This window comes from Herpailurus yagouaroundi, unplaced genomic scaffold (genome assembly GCF_014898765.1).
Source record: "Herpailurus yagouaroundi ecotype Mexico unplaced genomic scaffold, PumYag 213, whole genome shotgun sequence".
Classification (NCBI taxonomy): Eukaryota; Metazoa; Chordata; class Mammalia; order Carnivora; family Felidae; genus Herpailurus; species Herpailurus yagouaroundi.
In genome coordinates, this window is record NW_024412444.1 from 3,768,555 (window position 1) to 3,788,965 (window position 20,411).

General features: G+C 42.9%; 1 protein-coding gene across 16 annotated transcripts in view; it reads left to right on the forward strand.

Moving 5' to 3' along the window:
* The window catches only part of MAGI1 (membrane associated guanylate kinase, WW and PDZ domain containing 1), a 643,266-nt gene extending 625,908 nt beyond the window's left edge, over positions 1-17,358 (forward strand). For 12 of the 16 annotated variants that reach the window (XM_040454512.1, XM_040454502.1, XM_040454504.1 and 9 more), the window contains 5 exons: positions 5,651-5,744; positions 5,890-5,950; positions 7,032-7,175; positions 9,562-9,700; positions 13,762-17,358. In XM_040454512.1, the coding sequence (XP_040310446.1) occupies positions 5,651-5,744; positions 5,890-5,950; positions 7,032-7,175; positions 9,562-9,700; positions 13,762-14,498 (1,175 nt within the window). In that variant the 3' untranslated portion in view covers positions 14,499-17,358. Of the gene's footprint in view, positions 1-5,650; positions 5,745-5,889; positions 5,951-7,031; positions 7,176-9,561; positions 9,701-11,775; positions 11,865-13,761 lie in introns of all 16 variants that reach the window. The other 4 variants (XM_040454513.1, XM_040454515.1, XM_040454514.1 and 1 more) reach the window with 1 other exon arrangement.
* The last annotated feature ends 3,053 nt before the right edge of the window (positions 17,359-20,411 follow it).

Genomic DNA, 20,411 nt, shown 5'->3' on the forward strand with positions numbered 1-20,411 from the left:
TTAATGCAGTGGAGAATAGTTTCAGAAAACTTGAACCCAAAAAAATATAGTTCAAGATGAATTATCCAGTAGCAATTGCCAATAAAAAGACATTTTTTTAACTTCAGTACTTAATACAAAATTCAGAGAGACACATCCCACACTCTCTTGGTAGGAAGAAAGTAAACATTAAAACTCATACAGTGTACTTGAGGACTGATTTGTGCTGCCCAGGGTGTGATTTCATCCCAAAATACTGCAGGAATTCAGTGCCATGATAGTAAAACCCTTCGTCCGTTACTTTGTAAATTTCAGAGACCAGGTAAAGGAAATCAGGTCTAACAGAGGATAGATTTGTGATGTTCATCTTTTTAATGGAGCCAAAAATGGCCATCTTACAAATTAAAATTGAAGCAGGGGAGTTGGGTTTCTGGAGAGATGTCAGAGCAATCCAACATCCAGGAGATGCAAATCCAGGAGAAGTTTGCCAACACCTGGAAGACACAGTGACCTTTATGGCTTGATAATGGGAAAGAAACACGTGGCAGATCCACTTCCTGTCTGGGAAGGTGTGTTGGATGTGCTAGACTGTAGGGTAAAAGGGATTGGTGTGTTAGGGACTTCTTCTCCTTCACACCTTTCACACTAATGCTTAATTCATCAAATAGCCCAAAGACAGTTTGTGCTATGGTCCTCAGGAGGAGACTGAAGTTCTTAGAGACCCGTCTTCTCCAGAGTGCTATTGTCAGAAACCCTAGGAGGCACTTTAAGAAGATGGGAAGATGTCTTTTAGACAGTGCTTGGAACCCACTCAGAATCCACTTCTTTCCCTCCCTCCTGCTGCCTGATTGTTTTCTCTTGTCATCGTTCACCTAGTACTTTCTCCAGCTCACTTATGCCAGTCTGTACTTTCCCTCACTCTGCTCCTCATGTTTCTCTGTCCTCTCCCTTCCCCCACCGGCTCCCTTCAACAAAAGCTCAGAAACATGACTCTCCTTTATTTACTTTATCATGTTCCTAGAAGGCCTGCCTTCACAGATCTTGGACAGGCCTAGATTGGGGGGTCCTCACCATCTCTGCTTTTACTATCTTTGGGACCAGCGTGGGAGGTGCAGTGGGGGCAGAATTTCTTCTCCTATGAAATACGGGAAGTGATAGTAAATATATAAGGAGAGCGCAGAAAGGCCCAGAGAATAGCTGAACATACTGAATCTGAACTTAAATTTGACAAGTCAAACCACACATGCTTCCTACCACTTGCCTTCTATAGAAATACTCTGTGAAATCTGGGGGGAATGAGACTTTAATCGGGGCAGACCCTGGCTGAGTCAGACTAACGCAGAGCCATCAGTTTGAATCAAGTTCAAGGTAATGAATATTTAGAAGCTTAAAAATATATTACTTATATTAAGGTCTTAGGTTTGTACTTCAGATCCCTCTGATTCAAAGTATTTGTTGATATTGGAGGTAAAGTGTGGCAGCCCAGACATTTCTATTTCCTTGGCAAAGGCATAGACTAGTATAAATATCTTAATAGGGGGCTCTGTGGATATGATAGCTAGCAAGACAATAGGGCAAAAGGAACAGGTTTCGACCATACACATTTTTTAGGTCTCCCCGAACTTCAAATATTTATGGGATTCAAATTTTCGAATCCTTCCTTCCGGTATTTATTACATCTGTTTTCGTGCATTAAAATATTTATGAAATATTTTAAGGGAACGATTATATCCTTTGTTGATCTGTTTGACTTTGTAATGTGGATTCTGTAACGGAGGCTAAAGGTATTAACATGGGGTCTAGGCTGGAATTGTAATCACTTGTCATAGAGATATACTGAAACCCAAGATAGAGATCCTGTCAGAAGTTAGTGCCCTGATTTAGCACAACACCGTGACAGTGCCTTGAGAGCTAGGATCTGCTTTGCTTGAGACATGATTGCTATGGAAAGTGTAGTAATATCCATTTTCATTCCTCCGGGAGAGCTGAAGTAGGTGTAAACACTGCTTAATAAAGGATGTAGGATACTTGCCGGAATTTGTCATAAAAATAGCCGATCTGTCCATCTGTCTTTGAGGTTTAGAAGTCAAATACATTGACATCCCTTCATACTACTGTGCTGGCATATGCTCTTTTAGCAGGCCCTCATTATATGGCGCACATATTGCTTTGGGATGGAGCTATAGATTTGCGATAACGGGCCTCAACTCTGTAATTTAAAAAGCTAGAGAGAATTTCAGCACAAAGTCTTGGTTTAATTCTAGGTGAAGAGTTAAAAGTTTAATAAAATGAGTATAACTATTTTTTTTAGTTTGTTATTTCTGAGAGAGAGACAGAAGGTGAACGGCGAAGGGGCAGAGAAAGAGGGAGATAAGAGGATCCAAAGTGAGCTCTTTGCTGACAGAAGAGGACCCAGTGTGGGGTTTGAACTCACAAACAGTGAGGTCATGACCTGGGCTGAAGACGGACGCTTGACCGACTGAGCCACCCAGACACCCCCCGAGTATAACTCTTGATACTCAAAATGCATCCTGTAAATCCAGAGCATGCTAAAAATTATTTCAGGGCTCAGAAGATGGCCCATAAAATGTAGAATCAAAGCAGGGTATTTTGTATTTTGTATAGTTTTGTGATAGTTGGTGGTGCTCATGCAATAAAATGAAGGCACTTGCCAATTAAATATGATTTCCCTGACACCAACACATAATTCTGTTACACGTGGAAGTGAGACTCTCCAGATGACTTTGGACGTGTTACCTACCTTGCCTAAGCCTCAGTGTCTCCATCTGTAAAGTGGGGTCATAACTGAACCTATTTCATTGAGTTGTAAGAATGAAATGGGGTAGTACAAGTGGAAATGGACTTAGCACAGTCTTTGGCGCATCATAAATGAAGAAATGGTGGCGGTTCATAGATTTAAGAAAGACAGCAGTTGGAGGAAATTCAGCTAGCTCAAAAAAGCATTTGCATATAAATGTTAATTTTTTTAATGCTTAAAGTTAATGTTCAATCCAAATCATGAAGGCAGCAGGAAAAAAAGAGAGAGAGAGAACACTGTTTCAGAATGGGATCCCACCTGCCTAAAAAAACCCTGGGTACCACAAACACACAAGGACTCAAAAGGGAAACTCCTGCACAATTCAGTAATTATAATCACTTTAATTACAATGAAACATTCTTTTTGGTATCCTGATTATGATTTCCCCATGGCCCGAGCAATCTTGTGATTTCCCAGAGAGTCTCCATAAAATTAATTACAGTGAGCAATATGAATTTTTTTAAAGGACCAATACGTGGGTTGATGAAACTTCTGGGGAATCGTATTGACAGGCAGTGCAGTCTCTTAGTCCATTGTTCTGACAGTGCGTGTACTTGATGGCATATCACATAGATTAATCACCTTGGTTGTGCTCGTTAACTGCAGTCATAAAAATGTACCAGTAATATGCTTTTAATATTGCGATCCCAGAAATCCATGTTCCCGATAAAAAATCTGGTGATCATCTTTTGTATGGTTTTCATGTGCCAGGCCCTATCCCACACACTGTCTTCTCCTTAATCTTTGCACGGATTTTCTGAGATACTTCTGATATAATGCGTGTACAGAAGAGAAAACTGAGGCAAAGGAAGTTGAAGTGACTTGGCGTGAGTACCAGCCAGTAAATTGCCGAGCTGGGGGTACACCTGGCCAGATAGTCAGAGTCTGGAATCTGACCTCCTAACCATTCTGCTAAGCTGCCTCCCATTAAGCCTGAGAAACACCACCTCCCCAGCTCGGGGTTGCCAGGCGTATTGGCATAGTAAAGAACCTGAGGCTGCTCAGAGGAAAATCAAAGCACAGACACACAAAACTTTTTCCCTCTGTTTCAGCCACTATTTCTGACCCTTAATTGACCACAGGTTCCTTTCCCTCAGAATCTGTAGAAACGGTGGTAAAAACAGACTATGGGAAACTTGGCCTAAAACATGAATTGGATTACATTACAATTTACTTGATCTGTTATATTGTCTTAGTAATCTTGTGCCTCAGCTGTGAGAACCACAGGCTCTGTGGCTGAAATGCAAACTTAAAATCATAATTCAGCTTTCTCTTTTTAGAGTTTAAGTTCCCACGGTCATAAAATAAAAACTAGAAGTGGTAGCTAGGGCCATAAGTCCAGTTCATGTATTGAGTGCTTACTATATGTCAGGTACTATACTAAGCTTTTCAAATATTTTTATCAAAAGGAAGGGAATTATGTCATCATCCCCTTCTTTCAGATGAGTAAAATAAGACCTAGGGCTAATGAGTGGGGAAAGGGGGGTTGGATCTCAAGCCCGTGACTTTAACAACTGTGTGCAATGAAATAATATAATAGGAAGCCAGACCCAAGCTGCATAATATCCTTAGGAAATTAAAATGGAGGACAGACCACATGTCATTGGGATTTCTGGGAGGTATTGTCACTCAGGACTGCAGTGGAGAGATATCGTCCAGGTGTCCCAGGTGGGAATACTTAACACATTTTCCCACAGAAACTTTGTTACACATTATGGGCAGGTATATGTATTCTGAAAGCATTAAGATGCCTACTATGAGCTGTAGGACTCCTAGAAACTTGTAGGCTGTATTGCCCACTAGGAATTAAATAGGCACTCATAGCCTAATCTTAGAACCTAAGCACCACATGTAGTATTTTCTTGATGAGAAGATTGATGCCAAGTTCCAAACAGTCAACCTAAAATTAAGTACTAAAGTGCAGCTTGCTCATAACTGCTTGCTATCTGCTTTGATCGTAATGGACAAATAATTAGTAAAAAAATATATAGCCATCACTATATAAGTGATTAAATTTTAATACATGCATGTTGGTGTGCAGTCTGTAGGGCATGCTCTTGAGTGTTTTCAAATTCTGGATCTCCAGACTTCTAGAGATTAATGAAGTTGCTTATGAATGTGGTTAGCGGAGAAGAAAGTCAATTTACCTAAGAATATAATTATATTCATTCCATTAGGGTGGCTTCATGATTTATACAACTTCTATTTACAAACTCTGCCTCTAACTAATGCAGGTTTTAAAGTTAATTTTTCATCAGTGATTCTAGACGAGATCTGTGTAGAAGTCTACATTTTCAGTTGTGCTTCATTAAAAGCACTGGGGAGGAAGGTAGATGTGTGTGTGTGTGTGTGTGTAGTTATCAAGATGTTAGCACACTTCTGATTGTAATATTCACATGAGGAAATCAAGCGGACTCTGCTCATATTGCTGATAAATTGCAGGAAACAGTAATAGAGACATTTGTTATTAGTCCGTCCAATCCTGGGGCAGTAATGCCAGTGTGGTGCCGTGCTTTGAAGGGGCTGCCATTTTTAAGTGTCAGGGAGGGAGAGACACTTGACTCGGTTACAATTTTAGGGAAGCATTTTCGGGGGCAAACTTCTCCGTTCATTTGCGGGGATGTCAGTTGGGAGGAGGGTGATGGGGGCATACGTGGCTCTCACATCGTAGAATATCTTAGAATGGTTCTGTGAACTCTTTGCTTAGAAATTCCAGTCAGGACGGTTTCAAACAGTGATAGGGAAACCAGGCGTGTCACTCAGATGTGGGACTTCTGCATACCTCCTGCTTTGATGATCTCTCCTCTGGGGCCCTCATTCTGCTGCGCTCTCTCTCTCTCCCTCTCCCTGCAGAGTCCTCAAATGCCACTTTGTTGACCAACGCAGAGAAGATTGCCACCATCACCACCACACACGCCCCTTCTCAGCAAGGGGCCCAGGAGACCAGGTCAGACATAACTTTGGTTGCTTTTGTTAGTTTTAAGGGGAAACAACTAACTCCTGGTCTGATGATACTCATCCTTGACTTTGTTTTCTTCCCTTCAGTTTCATGGTTTGCTTTGCTTTTACGCTTCTCTCTCTCGCTTTGGCAGGAATACCACCAAACCAAAGCCGGAATCTCAGTTTGAGTTCAAAGCACCCCAGGCAACACAGGTGAGGGCCATTCGTCTTTTTTTGTTTGCTTAGTACATTTCCTTCCAACTTTCTGAAGCTATTTTTACGAGCTATCTTTTATAAGGTACCCCCAATTAAAATAAATAACCTTTTGTGAGAGGTTGTACTAAATATGAGCTCATATTTAGCTGGCTAGGAAATGACATTTTCTGTTACTACCTTTGCAAAATATTCCTAGAGATCCTCTTCTAGGTGGGAAAAAGAAAGAAAGAAAGAAAGAAAGAAAGAAAGAAAGAAAGAAAGAAAGAAAGAAAGAAAGAAAGAAGGAAGGAAGGAAGGAAGGAAGGAAGGAAGGAAGGAAGGAAGGAAGGAAGGAAGAAAGAAAAAGAAAGAAAGAAAGAAAGAAAGAAAGAAAGAAAGAAAGAAAGAAAGAAAAGAAAGAAAGAAAGAAAGAACCGCACTTATCTCAAGGACTGGCCATCAGAGAAAGAGCAAAAGTGCTAATCGCTACTCGGGGTATTCATGCCTGTATTTATGCCAAGAGATGTCTTTTTTTGTTAAGGTGTTTCCCAGACGTGGGAATTTCAGGTGAGACCCGGAGAGCCAGCTACCTGTCTGGCAGGGTGGTAGGAGAGAATGCACTAATACGCAGGTGAAGGAAACTTGGGAGTAATCCGTTCACGGATTCACTAACCCACTCGAGCTCCTCATCCTGGGTGGGAACCACTCCTCAGATGGGAGGCGGTCGCTCTTGGCATCCTCGTCATAGACACTGCCGCTGTTTTCCAGGCACGTGGCAGGGAGGCCTGTGCAGAATGGCATCACGTAATGAGTTTTCCCGCCACAAATAACGATGTGTGGCCTCACTGATTAAATTTTAACACACGTCTGTTGGTGTGCGGTCGGCAGGCACACTCATGAAATGTCTTCAGATTCTGCATCTGCGAATGTGTGAGATGAATGAATGTTAATAAACAGTTGAGAATCACCAAGAGAGGGATAGAGACGGTGCCTTGGTGTCAGATCACCATTTCGGAGAATATTTGGGAAGCGGTGGGAAGAAGAAATATGTGTGGGTATGCGTTCTCCCCTGAATGACTGCATTTCGTTTTTTAAATAGGAGCAAGATTTTTACACTGTGGAACTAGAGAGAGGAGCCAAGGGATTTGGCTTTAGTCTTCGAGGGGGCCGAGAATATAACATGGACCTCTATGTTCTGCGCTTAGCAGAGGATGGTCCAGCAGAAAGGTGTGGAAAGATGAGGGTAAGTAGGAAGAGGAGTCTGGAAAAATAAGTCATCTCCAGTGGCTTTTTGACCTGATGTGGCTAGAACCTTCTTGTTCCTGAGAACTACATTTCATACTGCTTTCAGAACACTCTAAAATGCATGACTCCCGCCTAGGGTGTATTTCTCCCTAAAGCATAGTTGATGGTAACTGCTAAAGTTAGGTGAGCCCTTCTGATTGTTCAGGGATAGAATGAAGAATTGGAATTTCATGCAAACTTATTGAGGTAAAAATCAGTCCTGTGTCCGTAGTTCTTCTACTTAATCTCCTATGGTAGGCGCATCATTTCACAGCAAATCCTAGGATTTACCAGGATGCTTACAGAGCAGGAAGTCCCTCTAGTCTTGTAGGTTCTGGGTGGTGAGCTCCATTCAGTGTCCTGCTAGTCACCAGGTCTTACTTTAGCCTCTGGAGCAGGTCGACTCTGCCTCAGGAAAGGCCCCACATCTCCATGGCGGGAACATTCACAGTTTCTCTGCAGTAGTCAGAGTTGCAAATTTTAAATCTCCACATGCCAAAAGCTCACTCTCTTCTTTTTAGGAATCTGGTATCTGTTACTGTGTATGCATGTGTCACTTTTCTGGGGGGGGATTAGATGGCTTAAAAAAAAAAATGGATAGGTCACGTAGATTGAAGCATATGCATAGGGAGCAGTTTGCTACGAATGAAGAGGAATCAAGACGGTCAGGTCAGGAAAGGAAAAAAGTGCACGAAGCTGGTCCAGAGCAGAAAGAGGGAAAAAAGTGACCAAAGGTAGGGAACTTAATATTTGTATGTGAGGTATAGTCTCTTGCTTGTTAAATTTTTACAGATTGAATTTTAATGAACATTTTTTAAATATTTATTTATTCTTGAGAGAGAGACAGAATGAGAATATCAAGCAGGCTCTGCTCCGTCATCGTGGAGCCCAACACGGGGCTCAAACTCGCCAACTGTGATATCATGACCTGAGCTGAAAGCAAGAATCAGACGCTTAACCGACTGAGCCACTGAGGTGCCCCTTTGAGCGTTTTTTTTTTTTTTTAATTGAGAAAGTAGACCATGCATATGGGTATAAAAAATTAGTGAAAAATAATGCATAGTAATATATAAGAAAGAAAGTGCAAAGAAATATAATAAACTTGTTAAATTTGTTTCAGTTTCACACACATTGGTTATGCTTTTCCATGTCTTAGCTTACTTCAAAAAAGTTTCTGATGGAGTGAAATCTTACCATGGTATTTTGTGTAATGCTGTACAGTTCTCAAGACACATTTACAGTAGTGACCAGTTTCATCCTCACAGCTTGGTAGGAATGAGTTGTTAACATTCCCTTCTACAGATAAGAAATTGAGTTCCAGGAAGTTAAAGGATTTGAACAAGATCTGGTAGCTAACAAGTGATAGGACTCAAATTCAAGACCTTAATCTCCAAAGCCAGTGCTTTTCCTCTTCTGCCTTCTGGAAGATAAGCTGCTTGAGAGCAGGGATCTTGCCTGTCTTGTTCACTTCTTTATCTCCGGTGCCTAGAATAGTAGCTGACACATCGTAAATGCAGCATCATTGTATAGGCATGGTTGTGTTCTCATCAGAAAGCTCTCCACGGGCAGCAGTTACTTCTAAGCTCACTCACAGCTCAGCTGGCAGGATTCAGTGTCCCTTGGGCTGTTGGCCCTACCTCTTCTTCATGTCCTTATCACAGACTCTGTAGGGTAGCTCAGCACATGGGTCAGAGTGAACAACTGAGAGGACAAAAAAAAAGGGGGGCACATAAGACAGAAGCCAAAAGTATTTTGTAACCTTAGCTTTGAACTGATATCACAGCACATTTGCCATATTCTTTTTGTTAGGAGCAAGTGACTAATTCCAGCCCACATTCAAAGGGAAGGAGGGGCGCCTGTGTGGCTCACTTGGTTGGGCGTCCGACTTCGGCTCAGGTCATGATCTCACAGACTGTGAGTTCGAGCCTCGCGTCGGGCTCTGTGCTGACAGCTCGGAGCCTGGAGCCTGTCTGTGTCTCCCTCTCTCTCTCTCTGCCCTCCCTCCCTTGCTCGCACTCTCTCTCTCTCAAAAATGAAAGTTAAAAAAAAATTTTTAATTAACATTTTCCGTACTGTTTTATTTTTTTCTCTTAACACTTGCACTTTCTAACCTACACATTTTTCTCTAATTTTCTTGTTAATTGTCTTTCTCCCATTAGAATTTCATCTCCATGAGGGCAAAAGCTTTTGTTTCTTTCACTGCTGGACTATGCAACAGAAGATTTTCTGGACTAGACTCCATAAATACTTAGTAAATCAATAAATGGAAGAACTTTACATCCTAGAGCACCTCAGCGGCCGGTGAAGCCCTTTGCGATCTTCTCATTTTGTCCTCTCTTTGGCAGATTGGTGATGAAATCTTAGAGATCAATGGCGAGACCACCAAAAACATGAAGCATTCTCGGGCTATAGAACTGATTAAGAATGGTGGCCGCAGGGTGCGTCTGTTTCTGAAGCGGGGAGACGGCTCCGTACCAGAATATGGTGGGTCAAACTATGAAAACATCCCTTCCTTCCCTGGCATGACTCCATGAATTTGTCTCCAGAACTACAGCAGGAAAGTCTTTTTGTTTCCCCCTGTTCACCAGTGTCTTACCAGCCTTTCGCACCATGTGATTATTTGCCTCGCTTGTTCTGAAATCTCTACACATTTCATCCTCTTGCTTGCTTACGTGGACTGGGACGTGGCCTAAGACAAGATCTTTATAGCCCCTTTCTGATAATCAGAGAGAACATTCTGTCTAGTCCCACCAAGAGTGAAGGAATGTTTGTTTGAACTGTGCCAAACTGTTTCTCAGATCCAATTGTTAGCACAAAAATGACTATACTCCTTTTCAGAAGCAGGAAAGCAGGTTTCCTGAGTGATATGTTGAGGCACAATTCTCTCTCTCTCTCTCTCTTTTTTGTTTTGTTTTTTTTTTTTTTTTTGGTTTTCTTTTTTGGTTTCTTGATGTTTTTACTGAAGAGGTGTGAAATTTTGAGATGATTTGGGGGCCTTGCTCACCTCCTTTATGCTCTGTATACGACACTTCCGCATCCCGCCCCCCCTTGCTGGTCCCTACCCCCAATCAGACCACCCGAGCCCACTACTCTAAAACAAACGAAACTGTTGATATATTAGCCATATGTTTTTAGATGAAAAAGGATGAAATAGATTCCCAGTGCTCATCATGAGGGAAACATGTTACTATACCTTTCCTATGGGGAAAGCCAGGTTATACATAGAGTTCCTTTGTCATATGTGTAGACATGATTTGAGTAAACAGCAATGATCTTTACCTAGCTTAGTGTTCTGATGGCAAAATGCTGTATTTTATAATAATTATGTCCTATTTATTTGAGAGTCTTGTTTAAAATAAAAAAAAAAAAAATCTATGCCCTAGATGTAGGGCTTCTCTTCCCAACCAAAGGTCTACAAAAGTTTCTATAGAAACTGTGATTGAATGGTCCCCATATACGTTGGTCCCCTTTATTAGGGATTGATCTGTTATCGCCCTCTTTTCTGAAAGTCATTCTGCACAATTCCCAGTTGCATTTTGGACTTGATCAGATCCTTAATTCAGAGGCAGCTCAAAGAAAAGGAGAACTCCTTTGAAGGACAATCTTCCCAGGTGTTGGACACTCATACAGGTGTAGACTACAAGGGGCCCAAGGTGGGAGGAGGGAGGAAATCCGATGAGGCCCCTTTAGACAAGGCCACCCACAGGGGAGGTATTTTGACAACATTAAGACGTCACAGCTGTGCACTGTGCTAAACCTCTGACCATAGGTGTATCGATGCCACTGAAACTGTGTAACATTGTCTCCCTTTCTGTCTTCCCTATGCTTCTGTTGGATGTGATATTTCATTTGAGAATCATCGTCAATAACCTGTGTACCTTCTCAAAACCTATGTCTGTTGCACTGAGGATGAAAATCCAACACTAACAAATGTTCTTTGGGCTAAAAATAAAGATCCTTTAAATACTCATTTTTCCAAGAAGGGTTGAACATGCCAGATTTGTGCTGCTGTAATGTCTCATGCGTCATTTGGACTAAATCTCTCTAATTCTATTGATTAGAGTCACAAATGGGTTATAATATGTTAAGTTCCAATATTTTTCTGACTTGATTGGAACCTGCTTCTCTGTGAGGCTATTTTTGTAATGAGTTTTTTGTACTTAATTTAACTGCCGCGGTCTTCGGGTGGGGGGAGGGAGGGACCTCTGGTCTTCTGTTGTTTATTGTTAATGCACTCCTCTATGCCAGCTTGTCATTGTTCCAGTTGTTTGAAAAAAAAGAAAAAAAAGAAAAAAGGATGCATCCATTGTCTGGGTTCTTGAGTCACCTTATATGGCTGTCTGAAAAATGTCACTGTTCGATTGCGGTCTCTGCAGCCTTATTTGAGTGTTGCCTTAGACTGTCTGACTGGACAAATAAACTCTCTTTGCCCCATGTTAACAAATGCAGATTTTTTTTCTTTCCTCTGTGTTATAGGGAATCTAAATGTTCAACTTTTTCTCTTTCTCTCTTTCTCTTTCTGTCTGACTGTTCTTGGTGCTGGGCCCTCCCTTCTACAGCGATGATACCTCCTAATATCGCTGCATGTATGAGAAATGAAAAGCTCGGGGAGGCTTGCTTCTACCTTATGGGCCATAATCAAACTACGGTTTGTAGCTCAATCAATACTAGGTGTTTCTGTGCTGTGGCCTAATTTCCTCATTGCTTCTGCTTAGCTCTATTTTGATATGTTTGGCAATTCATTCTGAGCACCCTGCGTTCTTTGAATTGTAAGTACACCGCTGACCCCTATTGAAGTCTTTGCTCTCCCTTACCTTAAAAGTAGGTGTAAGGAAGCCCAAGGTTAGATTTATGAGAGTGAGCATAGAGCACCTACCCATACCCAAATCTTAAAATGTTTCCATAAGCTCCTGTTTGTGTTAATTCTAACAGAAAGAACAAGCCTCGCATCACAGGGCCCTCCCCTAGGTCAGCAAGGCTTTGTTAGACAGAGGGACGACATTTTCTGCTCAGTCAGTTAGCTCGTGGGAAACTACGGCCCAGAGTCCAAATCCTGTCCAGAGCCTGTTTTTCTAAGTCAAGTTTTATGGGCTCCTAGCCACGCCCATTTCTTGTATGTGTAGGCTACCACTGCTTTTACACCGGAGTTGCAGTTAAGTAGTTATGGCAAACTGTGCAGCCGGCAAAGCCTTTACAGAAAATTTACAAACCCTGCTGTAGGCTATATTCCCGTTACTACGAAAACCCACCCTAGGTTTTGGCACATCTTTCATGAAACAGACTGTTTCGTGTTGACCTTGTTGCCTCACGAAATACTTGAAAGAGGTCCTGCGATTCCTGCATCATCCTGGTTTGCCCTCCACACGGCAGCACGTTGTTTCCGGTGTTTCCAGTGTCTTGCCTGGAATCCTACGATGTGTGTTACCGTGTTAGTTGCAACAGAGCATCCCTGCTTTGAAAAGAGCTTTCATAATTTCTGGATGCAACCTAAAACATCTGCTGTGTCATTTCAAATTGTTTAATAATAAATAGGAGCCCCCATGGGCTGTTCTGCTTTAAAATATAGATGCTTTGATGTTGTAAGGAGCAGTCCAGTGACTCCACAGCCCCCCGGATGCAATTATGGCTGCCTTGTGTAGTCTAATACTAAGGAAAGTACCTCTAAAAGATGTCATCTGCACCCCCTCTAATGTCAACCTCTATTCCACTCCCTTTCATTTGTCAGGAAACTCCACATTTTAAAAATAATTTCTTAAACATAACCCAAAATTAGAGAAAAGTATTGAATACAATTCACAAAGGTAGAATGTTTAATGGACCCTCACATTACCCGTCACCTGTCCCAGTCATCAACATCCGGCTGTGTTGCCTCTATAATCCCCTTTGCCCGACACCCTGGATTTTTTTTTTTTTAAGAGAAGTGTTTTAAAATAGTATACTTTGCATGCAGTACAACGCATAAAGCTTGAGCGTACCGCACAGGCTTTTTTTTTTTTTAACCTCTCTATACACCCATTTAATGACCCTGATCAAAATATAGACTCCCCAAAATTCCCTCATGCCCTTCCAGGTCAATAACCTAGGGTATCTTTAAGCAAGATAAAATAAGTATTCTTTATAGAAAAGAATGTTTTCTGTTGTGGGGGCTGGGAGGGGGGCAAGAAGGGTGGGCAGGGGGCAAGGGTTAGTGGGTGGGGAAGGCAGAGCAAGAGATAGTTAGGGTGGGATGTTCTGGTACTTTTGGATTACCCTGTTTGGGTTGTGCCTTGCAAGACTGGAGTCCCCACTGACGGCTGTGAGCTCCTTAACGATCTCTGCCCTGAGCACAGCCAACAGTAGCCAGAGGCCGAAAGCCACCAGAACTAAGTCCGTAACCCTCGTGGTTGCAGTCATTCTTCCCCGAGATTCAGTTGGCTTTGGCTCTGCCTGCTTTAACAGCTAGCTATTTGTTTGTTGTGACTAATGAGAGCTCAGGCGTGGGAGTGGGGACAGGGGCTGAAGGCCCTGCCGTACCAAACTGTGGCTGTCCTGTATTTTCCCGGCAGACCCCAGCAGCGACCGCCTCGGCCCCGCCGCCGCCGGGGCACAAGGTGTTCCGGAAGTGAGGGCCGCGCCCCCCGACCGCCGACCGCATCCGTCATTGGAGTCCAGTTACCCACCCGATCTTCACAAATCATCACCGCATGGGGAAAAGCGGGCACACGTGAGAGACCCAAAAGGCAGCAGAGAGTATATCAGACACCCCACTGAGCATCACACATGGAACGGAACTTCTAGAAAACCCGACAGCGGGGCTTGCCGACCCAAGGACCGGGCAGCGGAGGGACGCAGAGAGGCACCCCCGGAGCGGCCGGTGCCCAATGGCCCCAAGAGGAGGTCCCCGGAGAAGCGCAGAGAAGGCACCCGCAGCGCGGACACCACTCTGGAGAGGAGGGAGAAGCACGAGAAGAGACGAGACGTGTCTCCGGAGCGGAGGCGCGAGCGCTCGCCCACCCGCAGGAGGGACGGCTCGCCCAGCCATCGGAGGCGCTCCCTCGAAAGACTCTTGGATCACACGCGGTCCCCGGAGCGGAGGAGAGGGAGCTCGCCGGAGCGCAGGGCCAAGTCCACCGAGCGCAGGCGCGAGCGCTCCCTGGAGAAGAGGGGCAGGGAGGACAGGGTCGGCCACCACCGAGAGAGGGAAGAACCCAGTCTGAGACAGGACTCGGGCAGAAGCTCCAGACACGCCCCCGAGCAGAGAAGGCGACCTTACAAAGAATGTAGCACCGACCTCAGTATCTGAGACTCCGAGGCACATTCCAACCTTTACCGTGTCAAAGGTTCTAAGAGGAAGGTCACAAACGTGAAATAATTTAGTTTCTTACCTTGAGGAAGCGTCCGACCCCCGATGATCCTATAATAGCAACAAACATTTTATGCATTTGAAATCTTATAAGAAAAAAGAAAAAATATATATATATATGAAAAGTGTTGTGCCTGATGTATAATATTAAAGAAAGTATTTTTAAATGCATACTTTTTTTGGAAATTATTTGCCAAATGCTGCCCCGAAGGGATATAAATTTTGTTTCTACGTGACCTGTAGAATTGTCAAGAATCGTTCCCTTATGGGGGGCAGTCTTTTTCTCTCCTGGTTAAATAGGACTGTTGATCATTTTCTCTAAGGGAAATAATTGATTAAGTTTAATTAATTTGATGTAGATTGTTAGGTAGTGATGTAGTGCTATCCTGTAGTTTAGGAGTTTTTCTTTAAAAAAAAGAGCAAAAAGGCAAAAGTTATATTTGTAGAAGCTGAGGACTCTTTGGGACAGATTAGGATTGTCAGTGATCCTAAAATTAAACTGTATGAAGAGACTACTACTGCAAATGAAGGATATTTATAGCTAAACTACACAGCACAAAGAAATGTTGCCTTCTCGAGTCATAGTTGGTTCAGAAAACAGTTTGTACTCTCCCTGGCCATAGAAAGGCACAGAGAGGAGAAGGTTGGCCGCCATTGCCCAGACATAGCCCAAGCACGGATAGATGATCAGGTTCATTAGTATCACCAATATCTGATAAGATCTCATTCAGGCAGCACCATCACAGCTTTGCTCAACTACCGGAAGGAACCAACAGTGAACACCTGTGTTGTCTTGTCTGATTTGAGGCCAAATAGTGGATCGAATGGGGAACAATGTGCCCAGTGGGAGGGAACCATGAGAATCCTCCACACAGAAAGTGTGTTTCCCCCTGTGTAGCGTAAGCCCAACTGGGGGCAAGGGAATGAGCGTTGGTGGAAGTTCCCTCTCTGTTGATACTTAAAGAAGTGAGGGTTCGGGGTGCTTCTTCTTAGAAATGCCCATTTCCCTTTGAAACCATAATAAAAGTCTCCAGGATGACTGAAAGGGAAAGCAAGACACAGTCCCAGTGGCTAGATCGAGTTGGCAAACCTCTGCCCTCATGACCCTGTCCTTTGAGTCTTTGGACAGCAGAACAAAGCATAACAATTTTTTTTTCTTTTTAGAATGACCCATTCTTTTGCAATCCCGCAGGAGGTGCGGTTGGGTCGGCTCATAGCCCCAGGATGTGGTTGAAATGGATTACTGCCTAGCTGAGCCAAAACGTTTGCTTGTACCTGTTGGACCACTACAGCAAACCGCTGCTTAGGATGCATTGTGTATTTCTGTAGTACTGTTTTGCATTTCCCATACAGACACACAACTTTGCAAGTCAATCACTGTTGTTCTCATGGTACTGTTTAAGGAAACAATGAAAAAGGAAAAAAAAAATGGAGAAAACCAGTCAGTCCTTGTGTGTACAGAGTTAAAAATTGTAATTAATAGAGCCTGTTTAAAAAAAAAAAAAAACAACTGTTGCCTTTTTTTCTTGTATAAAAGAGAATTTATGACAAAAAATTTAGCTGTGAGGAATGTGATACGTGTTTATATTTCTGAATATGGAACAAATTGATTCATTGGGATATATTTTAATGTAATCTAAATCAGGTATGTAAAGTTGTTTTAAAATGGGAGACAATATAAGTAATTCTCTAAAGCTTTAGTCGGTTTGGATACCATCATTTCCTCCATGGGGAGCCTGCTTGTGAATTATTAAGCTCTGTTTGCATTCTCTGTTCTGTTCTTCACTCATTTCTTGCCGTGTGCTATGGACTTAATGCTCTTTCTGTATTGATGAAAAGCAGTATGTGGGCCAATCTTTTTATAAAACACTATGCATATATAAATATCACATTGTTCATAGCTTTATTTGACTTATGGGTTTATACATAACATAGAATGAGTACCTATAGCTGTGTGGACATGTACAAAACTAGTTCCTTTCCTGGAACAGAGACCGTGTACATTCTGTAGCTGCAAAGGAGGAAAAGGGTCTGTGACCGCGATCTTTATTATCAGTTTTCCACGCGAAGCAAGCATTGAGCTGTGGTAGGGAGGCCGAGGGAGAACACGACTGAGTAATGGCATTCTTTTTCATCAGGTTCCTAGGAGCCCACATGGGGATTTTATTCCTAAGGCTCCACTGCTAGGAATTTTCTCGCTGTTTCTAGCAAAATCTGTGATGTTAAATGATGGATGCTCTCACTTGTGGTCCAGAGTTTTAAATAAATGAAATCAAGGTGGATTTGGGGGAGTACGTCGTGAAATTAACAACTTAATGTCTTTCTTGTCGTCAGAGGTGATATTTGACATTTTAAAATCTGTGTGCTACCCACCTGGGCTTAGTCTTCACCAGTCCGTGAAGACTTGATGTGACAGTTTGCTCTGACTGCCACACATCAGATTTGCTTTGGGAATACTGTACTGTACAGGGACTATGCATTAAGCAGAAAGATCTAGTTTTCTCTGAACTACTGTAACCTTAGATTGGAGACGGATTCTTGTGAGCCTACTTTCCCTAATCCCCCACTTCATGTAAATGTCTTGATGAGAGATGATGGATGAGTATTTTGTATGATTAAATCAAACCATTGAAGAATCCCCCACCCACCCGTTACACAGTTGATGCCTGAAAGAATGTTGGTTGGGGGGGTGGGGGAGAACTCAACACCCTACTTGTATTTTTGAAGTTTCTTTTGTGAAAGATTTTTTAATGCATTTTTACTGTAAAAATACATGGAAGTGTATGCATTCCATAACCACTATTGCTTCTGGATTGATATCTTTCTTGTCTCTGCGTTGTCTCAAGTGTATCACGGTCAAGTAATCAAATGAAGGTGTCTGGCTCCAACTCAGTGCAATGACCCAATGCATGTCGTTCTTTTGAAAGGGAAGGAATTATGCCTTTGCAACAGTAGTCCAGTGCCTTGCTACTCAAAATGTGGTCCGTGGACCACCTGCCTCATCATCACTGGACTGTGTATTAAAAATGCAGAATCTCAGGCCCACCCTAGACCTCCTGAGTTGGGCTGGGCCTTTAACAAGACCCCCAGCTAATTCGAACGCGCCTGAAGCTTGAACAGCACAGTATATCTCGAAACCCCGGTAACAGCTGCCAAGCCATGTGCTTCTCACTTCCTAACGGTGATCTTGAACAAGTTCCTTAACCCCTTCTTAAGCCTCACTTTCCTCTTCAAACAGGCATATCTCAGAGTTGGTAAGAATGAAATGCAAAGTGTTTAGCACACCTCTGGCAATCAGAACGATCTTCAGTAGATGATCCTAAAAAAACTTTGCGGGGGAGCCACTGGGTGACTCAGACAGTTAAGGGTCTGACTTCGGCTCAGGTCATGATCTCACTGCTCGTGGGTTTGAGCCCCATGTCCGGCTCTGTGCTGACAGCTCAGAGCCTGGAGCCTGCTTCGGATTCTGTCTCTGTCTCTCTGTCTCTCTCTGCCCCTTCCCTGCTCACACTCTCACTCTGTCTCTCTCTTTCAAAAACAAACATTTTAAAAAACTTTTTTTTTTTTTTTCTTTTTTGGAGGAGGAGGATTTCGGCCTGGTAGTGGCTGTTCCCTTTCCATTGTGCTGGTTTATTTTCCAATGAAGAAATCTATTCTCACTTTAGTAAAATGATGAAGAAGCGCTTCTGTTTTAATTCCAAAGGTGATGAAGAGTGTGGCCTGTGCTACTTCACAAGCATAACTGTGAAGCATAAAATCTAAAACCAAAATGCTGTGCTATGAAGATTAAGATGAAAATAATCTCAAAGCATACCTTTTAGAGCTAGAGATATAAAGCGGAGTTAGACGTGAGCCTAACTAGTCCTATCAGATGAAAAGCTTTGACGTGTGTCCTCACTGATCATGTCATTTCTAATGACCTTCCAATTTCCTTCACACATACACATTGTTCCTTTGGTATGCGTTAGAAGTTAGGGCTTTCCTATAGAACCTAGGTTCCTGGGCATTCAGAAAGGTATTGTGTTTAATAATAGGCCTTCCTACAGTCCATCTCTTTTGCTGTATTTTGCTTTATTTTGTCACCAGCATGGTAATTACGGACACTGTTCACTTCCCACGTATCTCTTTTGTTAAAGATGGCACCTATAAATGGGCCCTGGCTTACCTGATCATTGAAGTTATTTGTAAAGCCCTTACATCCCGCAAGTTCCTTGCCTGCCATAAATAGTCCCACTAAAAAGAATGTGCTGGGACTCCATTAGAGCTGGATAATACAGCTGGACTTTTCCTGCTGATGGCCAATCCAAGACCACCTTTGATGGTCTGCATTAATCGTCAAAGGAAGTTCCTCAGGGTGATTTGTCTTAATCAGGCAACATCCTCCGCATTGTGGGTGTTCAGCACGGTAAGATTCTCCTGCTTTTGAAATCTGCATCATTACAAGCTCCTAAGAAAGGAAATGACAAAACTCAGGCCTTTCCAATGCAATTATTTGGGGTGTTTTCTCAGGAACAGGGCTTTTGTGAACATTTTTTTGACGAGTACAACTCAACAATATATTGATGCGTGGTGTTCTTCATTAGGAGCTGGAGTAGGGTGGTTTTTCTTCTCTAGCCTCGGTGTTAGAGGAATGCTGGGTCCAAAACACAAGATCCTTTTGAAAGCACATGCATTGAAGCAAGGTGTTATGCACAGTAAATACTCAAGTGTCACATGTGACAGCTGCCATCCACTCTATCACTGTTCTACCTAACTGGAAAGTCTCCATTGTCACATCTCTTGAGGAAATAAGAACTTGATCTGCCCAGCCTGGAACTCTATACACCTACAAGCGCTGTCCTTTTAAGTATATTTATATCTCAGGGAATAAAGTCTGATCTCAATGGGTCACAGCCTTGAAGAGAAAATAGCTCAGAAAGGTTGTTAATTCTTACCTGTGTAATAGGCAAGGCTTATTACTCTTTTCCTTCTTGGAACACATGATAAGAGTTAACTCTGTGCCATTGCATGGCAGGGCTGGAAACCCCTCCTTCCTGGTCCCAGGAATTCATAGCCGGGTGGGAAAAGCAAACACACACATCCAAATGAACCACACATCAAGCAGAAGCCCAGGATACATGAGCGTCACTAATAGGGAATGCAGACAAATTAAGAAAGCCTAGAATTCCGGAAGGAAGAGAAGGAGGTAACTGGGGAAGGAAGGAGAGAAGGGCAGCCTGAGGCAAGGGAGGGAGTGTGGTCCCAGATGGAAGGAGCGACACCATGAAGGCCAGGCGGCCTTGTTCTGAATTTTAGACTTCAGAGTAACAAGGGGCTGTTGAAGAGTAACGGAGCCCCTGGGGAGCTGTGTGTACTGTTGGGGGGGGGGGGGGGGGTGGTGTGCAGGGTGGAGGCGAGTGACCGAGCTGCAGGACGATGACCTTGAGCAGTAGGGACAGTGGTCTGAGGAGGGTGGGAGCTCTAGCACAGTCCAGGAAGGAACTCCGAACCTGAAAAACCATTCTAGATAAAGCAGGACTTCTCAGAACTGAAAAGTCCCCAGGCCCGTGTTTATCATCCTATTGCAAGAAGTCATTTTCTTTCCAGCCTAAATCCTTCTACCTCCTCTTGTCTATACCTTTGTAAATACCTGCAGAACACCCTGTACCTGATTTCTCCTGTTAAAGCCAATCATTACTATTCTACCCGGTTTTCTGAATTTACAAATTCCCACCTCACCACCATTTTTTTTTTCTTCAGACCCTGGTTTCAAACCTTGTAATCTTATTTTCATTTTTTTCTTTTACTTCCTTTCTTTCTTTCTTTCTTTCTTTCTTTCTTTCTTTCTTTCTTTCTTTCTTTCTTTCTTTCTTT